The sequence below is a fragment of the Cebus imitator genome, unplaced genomic scaffold, assembly GCF_001604975.1.
Source record: "Cebus imitator isolate Cc_AM_T3 unplaced genomic scaffold, Cebus_imitator-1.0 Scaffold306, whole genome shotgun sequence".
Taxonomy (NCBI): Eukaryota; Metazoa; Chordata; class Mammalia; order Primates; family Cebidae; genus Cebus; species Cebus imitator.
Genome location: NW_016107621.1, coordinates 2,579,492 through 2,589,130, shown reverse-complemented (window position 1 = coordinate 2,589,130; position 9,639 = coordinate 2,579,492). Strand labels below are relative to the sequence as shown.

Here is a 9,639-nt window from a genome sequence, read left to right as displayed (position 1 = left end):
CAAAAAAAAAAAAAGGCCGGGCATGGTGTAATCCCAGTACTTTGGGAAGCGAGGCAGGTGGATCATGAGGTCAAAAGATCAAGACCATCCTGGCCAATACGGTGAAACCCTGTCTCTACTAAAAAACACAAAAAATTAGCTGGGCGTGGTGGAACACACCTGTAGTCCCAGCTACTCAGGAAGCTGAGGCAGGAGGATCGCTTGAACCCAGGAGGCGGAGGTTGCAGTGAGCTGAACTCATGCCACTGCACTCCAGCCTCGTGAACAGAGCAAGTCTCAAAAAATAAAAAGTAGAGCAGCTAGAGAAGCAGGCAGAAAACAGGGACAGGTGCCATCCAAGATGCCACTGCCAACACCAGGCCTGGGGTGGGGGCAGTAACAGTGATAGTAGCTAACATTTCTTGGCACTTTAAACGGTGTGCCAGGACCTGTGCCTGGGGGTCACACACCTGCTCTAACTGTTCTCACCTTATGAGGTAGGAAGAGGTGGTTATTAAACCCATTTTCCAAAGGAGGAAACTGAAGCTCAGAGAAGAGCAGCCGCATGCCCCAGGTTCCCCAGCAAGTGATTGTCAGGGCCAGGCTCTGACTCCCAGACCTGGGAAATCCAAAGGCCAAACCGACAACCCCCAGCTAACCCTTGGGGTGGGGTAGAATGACCTGGGGTGGGGCTGATGCTGCCCCCTTACCTGTCTGTCCACAGCGCCTGGCACATGAGTGCCTGTCACAGAGTTGCGACAGTGCCAAGCACTCTCCCACACTGGTGCCCACAGCCACCAAGCCCGACGCAGTGCAGCCTGATAGCCTGCCCTACCCACAGTATCTGGCAGTCATCAAAGCCCAGATTACTTGTGCCAAGGACATTCACACGGCCCTGCTGGACTGTGCCAACAAGGTCACGGGCAAGACGCCTGCACCACCTGCTGGCCCTGGGGGCACCCTGTGAAGTCGGGGGCAGGGAGTGGGGCAGGCAGTGGTTGGTGGGTGGTGTGTAAAGGGAATGAAGTGGCCTAGGCTAAACCCAGCAGCCTTCTCTGACTCTTCTTCCTGTCTGAACACTGCGGCTGGAGCCAGCAGGGGGCAGCAGAGGCCGACAGGGAGCGCGCAGGCGGGGCCCTTGCCTCCCCGGCCCTTCTTCCTGCTCCCCCTCCTAGCCTCAGGTAGACTTTGTACTGTGTGTGTTGATGACCTCTCTTTTCCAGGGGCCCTCTCCCATCCTGGGCTGGGTGTGAAGCCCTGGTTGTCCCCTCTCTCTCAGTCCTTCCTGTCTCCAGCTGGGAGGTGGGCTGTGTCTACTCTTCTGTCTCTATTACAGTTGTCTGTCTCATCCTGTCTCTTTTTGTCCTTGTCTCTCTGCGCTGGCTAATGTGTCTCTGCCCATGTGGTCCTATGTCTCTCTCTCTGACCTCTCACTTAGTCCTCTTTAGCTGTCTTCTATCCCAGCTCCTAACTGGGACGTTGTGTCTATGCAGGAGGCCAGCACTCTTATCTGGGACTAAGGGAAGGGACTTCATTTCCAGGGGCCACAGCCAAGCCCAGAGTCCCCCAGAGGCTCCCATGTCAGCCCAGACCCCAGGGTCCTTGGCTTAGGAAAGGAGCAGTGGAGGGGCCCAGGCTCTGAGCTCCATGGGTCTGAGCAGGGTGCAACTCGGGCCTCCACCCGCACCCAAGCCTGCGTCAGCGGAACTCAAGTGTGGGGCGTTGTGCAATCTGTGACAAGGCTGGCCCAGCTGGATGCCTGGGTCCCAGTATTTTTAGCCCCAAAGGAGAAGTGAAAAGGCCCCAGCCGGGATGAATCATCAGTCCTGGGGAAGAACCCAGGCGCCTGAGCCCCAGCTCCGGGAAGCAGGCCCTGGGGAGGGGGCTTCAAGGATGGAGTGCCCCACCAGATTCCCTGCTTCCCTGGGAGCTTCAGGAAGCTCAGCCTCGGCCTTCAGGCCTGAGCAAGTGCAGGGCGGAGTTACCAGCCCAGGCTCAGATGTTGGGGTGTGAAAGGCTCTAGTGACTCAGCCTGGTTGGAGAACTGCCCCACCCAATACTTTCTGTGCCATGGTTCCCACATTGCCACCCAGTGGCGTCCTGTCCTGGACCCCATCTCTGCAAGGAAACCCCAGGACCATGGAGACCTCTGTGATTCACGCTGAGCCCAAGTCCCCACTGGGGAAACAGAAATGGCCAGCTGCATGTGTCCCAGGAAACTCCTCCCCTTGTTCTTCCTTAAGTGCCCAGGCATGTAGGGCAGGAGGAAGGCTGAAGCACTGTCCCTAGGAGGAATTTCTCCTCCAGGGAAGCCTCAGTTTTGCCCATTTATCTCACTGAATCAGTTTTCTACCCAGTCCCCAGAGTTGGGATAATCTCCCTTATCTAAAGTCAGCTGATACAGATTTCAATCACATCTACAAAACACTTCCATAGCTGCAGCTACATGAGTGTTTGATTGAATAACTGGGACTGTAGCCCGCCCAAGTTGACACAAAACTGACCATCTAGGCCGCGTGCAGTGGCTCATGCCTGTAATCCCAGCACTTTGGAAGACCAAGGCGGGTGGATCACCTCAGGTCAGGAGTTCAAGACCAGCCTGGCCAACATGGTGAAACTCGCCTCTCTACTAAAAATACAAAAAATTAGCACGACTGTAATCCCAGCTACTCAGGAGGCTGAGGCAGGAGAATTGCTTGTACCTGGGAGGCAGAGGTTGTGAGCCAAGACTGTGCCATTGCACTTCAGCCTTGGGCGACAGAGTAAGACTCAGTCTCAAAAAAAAAAAACTGACCATCTAGTCCTTGACATTTGGGTACCATCACATATCTCCTTAACCACACTTCATCTCCAAATAAGTAGGATATCATAGTCCAACGTGACATAGTTATCTTCAATGCAGCTGAAATCCACTAACCTTCGCCCAAGCGGAGCCCACCAGCAGTGGTAGAGACATGTCTGTCCATGAACACACACACACACAGGAAGACTGAGGGACTGCCAGCCCTCACAGGTGGTCAACATCACACACAGATGGGGGCCCGAGAGCCCAGCACCCATGGTACAGGGCCTACCAGTGTGGTGAAAACCACACCCAGGGAAGCCACAGACATGCAGAGTGGGTGGTCGGGTGATGGATGCACATTTACCAGGGACACGGGGCAAAAGGTGGGCACCAGGAAGTTGCAGTCACTCAGCAAACATGAGAGGGTATCTTGTGCCCAAGCCCTGTATTCCTGGAGCTGATATTCTAGGGAGAGACAGTACATGTGATAAAAGTAAAACATATCAGGGGTGAAAAATTAAAGCTGAAAAGTGAGATGAGAAGTGGAGATGCTGGGGCCAGGCGCAGTGGCCCAGGCCTGTAATCCCATCACTTTGGGAGGCGCAGGCAGGTGATGTCTTTAGCCCCGGAATTCAAGACCAGTCGGGGCAACCTAGCAAAAGCCCGCATCTGCAAAAAATGCAAAACTTAGCCAGGTGTGGTGGTGCGTTCCCAGATTCCCAGGTACTCGGGGACTGAGGTCGGAGGATCCCTTGAGCTTGAGAGGTCTAGGCTGCAGTGAGCTGTGATCACACCACTGCATTCCAGCTTGGTTGACAGCCTGCTTTTGTTGTTGTTTTTGAGACAAGTTTCCCCCTGTCGCCAGGCTAGAGTGCCGTGGTGCAATCTAAGCTCACTGCAACCTCCACCTCCTGGATTCAAGTGATTCTCTTGCCTCAGCCTCCCAAGTAGCTGGGATTACAGACGTGCCACCACACCCCGCTAATTTTTGTATTTTTAGTAGAGATAGGGTTTCACCATGTTGGCCAGGATGGTCTTGATCTCCTGACCTCATGATCCGCCCACGTCGGCCTCCCAAAGTGCTGGGATTACAGGTATGAGCCACTGCGCTGGCCAGACGGAGACCCTGTTTTTAAAAAAAGAAATGGAGGTGTTTACACAAGCAAAATACTCATTTTTTTCAGTGTAATTAAGTTGAAGATCAAAAAATGGAGATGTATAATTTAAAAATAGCAAATCTAACGCATGAAATGTAACATCTGCATATGGAGAATTGTGTTACTTATTAACATTAAAAGTTTGAGAACTTACACTGGATTGTGGTTTCATGAACATTCATTATGGTCTACATATGTTCCATGTATTTATTATTAAACAGATGAAAGGGTTTTCTTATTTATTTTTGAGACGAGTCTCACTCTGTTGCCCAGGCTGCAATGCAATGGCATGATCTCAGCTCATTGCAACCTCCACCTCCTGGGTTCAAGCGATTCTCCTGCCTCAGCCTCCCGAGTAGCTGGGATTACAGGCTGCGTGCATTACCACATTGCTAATTTTTGTATTGAGACAGGGTTTCACCATGTTGGCCAGGCTGGTCTTGAACTCCTGACCTCAAGTGATCTGCCCGTCTCAGCCTCCCAAAGTGCTGGGATTACAGGCACAAGCCACTGCGCCCCATCTTTTGTGTTTTTAATCCTTGTCAAGGAAGACCTCAGCAAGAAGGTGATTTTATTTTATTTATTTTGAGACGGAGTTTCGCTCTTATTGCACCCAGGCTGGAGTGCAATGGCGCGACCTCGGCTCACCGCAGCCTCCTACCTCAGCCTCCTGAGTAGCTGGGACTACAGGCTGCGCCACCATGCCCAGCGAATTTTTTGTATTTTTAGTAGAGATGGGGTTTCACCATGTTGACCAGGATGGTCTCGATCTCTTGACCTAGTGATCCACCCACCTTGGCCTCCCAGTGCTGGGATCATAGGCGTGAGCCACTGCGCCCAGCCGAGGAAGGTGATTTTAGAGCAGCCCCGAAGGAGAGGGAATAAGCTTGGGGACATCCACACGTCCAGGCAAGAGTGCTCCAGACAGAGGAAACTGCATGTGCCAAGGCCCTGGGACAGGAATGTGCTGGGCTTTATGGAACACATAAAAAGGAGGCTTGGGCACAATGGGGGAGCCGGGATAGGAGAGGAAATCCAGACAGGTCACAGAGGGCCTTGGTGAGGACTTGGCTTTGCTAGATTATTAAACCCAGAGGGAGATTACACAGTCTGGTGCACACTGCAGGCTCCATGGAGGGGGTGGACGTGAGGTGCACAGCCACCACAAATCAGACCGTGGGGACTCCAGCAACACAGTATGCCTGCCCCCCTGCAGAGCTAACCCACCATCCTACAACCATGGTGTCCCCCAGGAACCCCATTCCATCGACAGTCCCACAAACACATACTCTCAGGGAGCAACCCAGCTGTATGAACACAAAACCCTCTAAACCACCACTTAACCCGATAAGCTATCTCTCACCCCATCGCAGACTTTGCCCATCATGGGCTGACTCAGCCCTGTCCTTAGCCCAGCACTATCAGAAGCAGCCTCAGCGGCACTGCCCCAGCGTCTCAGGTGCTGGTATCTGCATGTCTGCTCTGCCCACGGAGACAGACACAAGAACCAGTGACATAAAAGGGGAGCTCACCAGCCACTCTTCCCCATCACGCGGGCTGTAGACGTCAAGAACCAAAGTTCATCCGTTTCACTGCCTTATGACTGGGGCCACAGGAACAGCATTCAGATGCCGGCCTACTGTGATGTGCACACGCAGTCTTAGACACCCACGACAAAGGACGTGGACGTGAACGCCTGGGGACCACACACACTGAACCACAAGGGCCTTGTTGCACTGTCACAGCTGGAGTCACACAGATGCTGACACAGCTTCAGATGTGTCTGTCGGGTGTGGTGGCACGTGCCTGTACTTGGGAGGCTGAAGTAGGGGGATGGATTCAGCTCGGAGGTCAAGGCTGCAGTGAGCGAGACTGGACTCTAGCCTGGGCAACAGAGCGAGACCCTGCCTCAAAGACACACACACACACACAGAGTTGTGTGTGGACAGAGCCTCAGTCACAGGGGAGGGTAGAGTCATTCCCTCACCCAGGCACCTGCGAAGAGTTAGACACACTGAGTCACTGCGGATCCCACAGTGGCTCAGAGCTACACACAGATGTGCAGGTGGGGATGAAAACCTCATGTTCCTACGAATGCCGCCTCAAAGACAAACTGCAGTGCAGTTACAACAGAGCATCCACCCCACACCTACAGACGGTCAGCGCACACATGGTACAATCACACAGGCTGTTTCACACGCTGATTCACACCGCCAAGTCATGTGGGATTGTATGCACACAGCCTTCTCACAGGAAACTGGGCACACTCCCGGCCCTCACCAGGCACGCCGGATCTCGCACCCCCAAATGCCAAGGCGCACACCTTTGCACCCGCAAGCACACACGCTGTTCACACAACGCGGTACACTCGCCGGCCGGCCCAGGCCCACGGCCCACGCAGTCGCAGGCAGGGCACACACGGCCAGCCCGGCCCTCGGCCACGCCAGCTCAGGCCCAGGCAGTCACGCCAGGCGCACACACGGCGCGGGCACACGTGCCGCGGGTACACGGTCCCCAGCTCGCCCGCGCACTCGGCCGGCTCTCACACCCCCGCGTTTCCCGTCCCCGCTTGTTTTTCTGGAAACTCTGCACTCCGCTCCCCTCCCCCTAGGCCGGAAGTGCTGGCTGTATTTTTAGCCTCCCTGGTTTCCGCCCCTTTCCTTCTCTCCCCACCCCTTCTCTCCCCACCCGCCCAGGACTGGCCCCAGCTCCCCGCGGGGGACCCCGGCCATCCCCTTCCCCACCGTCATTCCAGAGGGGATTCCCGGCCGCTGCTGGGGCCGCGGATTTTCCCGCTGGCTACGTGGGGAACAGGGAGGAGTACTGCCGTGAACTTCCTCCTGTCCTGGGACTCCCGAGACCTGGGGGGAGGACCGAGGGCCTAGGCTCCTGGATCTGAGGGAGGAGGGGCTGGGGGGGGTCTCCTGGGTCTGAGGGAGGAGGGTTTAGGGAGGGGCCTGGACCCCTGGGTCTGAGGGAGGAGGGGGCTGGGGTCTCGGATTCCTAGGTTCTGAGAGAGGAGGGGCCTGGGACTTGGACTTCTGGGTCTGAGGGAGGAGGGGCTGGGGACCCATGGCCTCAGGCCCCTGGGTCACTTCGAGGAGGGACTGAGGCCTTGGCTCCAGGGCCTACAGGTCTGTCGGTCTAGGGAGATGGAGGACCAGTCTTTCTGCGAGCAAAGCATCCCCCTCCTTTGAGAGTGGCCCTATCCCAGAAGTCCTGACTCTGGGGCCGATGACTCAGCAGATGGGAGAGAGGAGGGGGTCAGCCTGACTCAGGGATGGGAAATGCTCCCCGTCTCTGGGGAGTAGAAACTGGAATCCCTCCTCCAGGATAGATCGCAGCCCAAGCTGAGCCGTGCTCCGAAGACCCAAGGGTGCCCCCCACTCCTCTTTCCCCTCCTCAGCCCTATAAGCTGCGTAAGGATCTGGAGCTCGGCCAAGAGGCGGGTCCCACGTCCCGCTCCTCGCCCCTTTTTCCTCCCCGTTGTCCTCGGGGCTCTGTTTACAGGAGACAGGAGCCCTGGTTACAGGAGAGGAACCCGAGTGTCCGGGCTGAACCTCCTCGTCACGGCTTCCAGGAAGCCCCCGCTCCCCCGCCCCTGACGAGTGAGTCACTGGCGAGCAGGAGGCCACAACCGTGCCAGATCCGCCCTCGGCCCGCCCAGCTCACGAGACCGGCTCGGGAAGGCCCCTCGGCCTCAGCAAACGACGCACCAGGGATTCCCCCCAACAGCTCTCCGACGAAGCAAGTCAACGTGGATCCTGGCAGAATCTCCCCACCTTAATACAAGCCTGCACCCTGCAAGAATGAACTTTCCACCATTATAACTGCGCACTGTGGCAATGATTCTACCCCCGCATTTTCACTCAGGGCAGCCAGTTCTCCAACACTCCTTTAAAAATAAATTGTCTTCCCAGATCTTAAGGAGAGTTTTCACTTAGGGCAAGCCTTTGATAAGAAACAATGCGCCAGTGCGGGAAATGAGCCTTGAAAATGTAGTCTGGGGGCCGGGCGCGGTGGCTCAAGCCTGTAATCCCAGCACTTTGGGAGGCCGAGGCGGGTGGATCACGAGGTCAAGAGATCGAGACCATCCTGGTCAACATGGTGAAACCCCGTCTCTACTAAAAATACAAAAAATTAGCTGTGCATGGTGGTGCGTGCCTGTAATCCCAGCTACTCAGGAGGCTGAGGCAGGAGAATTGCCTGAACCCAGGAGGCGGAGGTTGCTGTGAGCCGAGATCGCGCCATTGCACTCCAGCCTGGGTAACAAGAGCAAAACTCCGTCTCAAAAAAAAAAAAAAAAAGAAAAGAAAAAAAAGAAAATGTAGTCTGGGCTGGGTGCAGTGACTCACCTGTAATCCCAGCACTTTGGGAGGTCAAGGCAGGTGGATCACCTGAGGTCAAGAGTTTGACACCAGTCTAATATGGTGAAACCCTGTCTTTACTAAAAATACAAAAATTAGTCAGGCGTGGTGGCAGGCGCCTGTAATCCCAGCTACCTGGGATGCTGAGGCAGGAGAATCGCTTGAACCTGGGAGGTGAAGTTTGCAGTGAGCCAAGACCCTGCCATTGCACTCCAGCCTGAGCAACGAGCAAAACTCTGTCTCGAAAAGAAAATGTAGTCTGAAGGCACACCCCACTATGAGGCCCATCCAGCCGTCAATTGGGGATGACCCCATTTTTTTTTTTTTTTAAAGCTTAAAACAGCTTTCAATCAATGCAACTCTCCATTATAATAAAAGACCTCCACCTTTCCAAGCTTGAGTTTTCCTAGAGGGCAAACCTCAACATAATTTCAGGCCCTGTTATAAGGCCTCTGCCATTTGCTAGCTCAAACTAGAAGAGTAACTTTTTTATCCCCCTGGAAAAAAAAACCCAGTTTCAGCTCATTGCAACCTCCACCTCCTGGATCAAGCGATTCTCCCACCTCAGCCTGCCTCCTCCCCCTGCCCAGTAGTGGGACCACAGGTGTGCACCACACCCAGCTAATTTTGTGTATGTTTTGTAGAAATCGGGATTCGCTATGTTGCCCAGGCTGGTCTCTAACTCCTGAGCCCTTGTGATCCTCCCACCTCCGACGCCCACAGAGCTGGGCTACAGGTGTGAGCCAGGCGGAAGAGTAACTCAACTTTGGTTTCCTCCTGCATTAAATGGGCATACCGCCTGGCTTGTTAGGATTACTGTACTGTACATACTTAAAGCACTTAGAACAATGATCAGCCCAGAAGAAAAGATTATGTGCCTGAAAGTGAGGGGCTAGAGTTGCCCTGTTAATTGGGAAAGGAGGACCCTTTTCAGCTTCACCAGGTATCCTGGACCCCAACCCACTCACTCACCCACCCAGTCCCAGCAAGTGGTAAGCGGGAGGGCGGTCCCGGCCACCTTATCTGTCTGGGCTGTTTGGGAGTGAGACCACACAAGGCAGGCAGTTCTCAGAGAATTCTCCAAGGCTTGCTGGTTCTTTCTTGAGGCTTTGTTCTACAGATTTCTTTCTTTAAGTGCTTGTTTCTCATAGTCTTTCTCCTTTTTGTCCAGTCTTTCTTTCTTTCTTTTTTTTTTTGAGACGGAGTTTCACTCTTGTTACCCAGCCTGGAGTGCAATGGCGCGATCTCAGCTCACCCCAACCTCCGCCTCCTGGGTTCAGGCAATTCTCCTGCCTCCGCCTCCTGAGAGTAGCTGGGATTACAGGTACGCACCACCATGCCCAGCTAATTT

General features: G+C 54.5%; 1 protein-coding gene across 1 annotated transcript in view; it reads left to right on the top strand.

The window, feature by feature from the left end:
• The window catches only part of MED29 (mediator complex subunit 29), a 7,282-nt gene extending 5,950 nt beyond the window's left edge, over nucleotides 1-1,332 (top strand). Inside the window, exon 4 of the mRNA XM_017503045.2 lies at nucleotides 704-1,332. Coding sequence (XP_017358534.2) covers nucleotides 704-946 — 243 coding nt within the window. The 3' untranslated portion in view covers nucleotides 947-1,332. The remainder of the gene's footprint in view (nucleotides 1-703) is intronic.
• The last annotated feature ends 8,307 nt before the right edge of the window (nucleotides 1,333-9,639 follow it).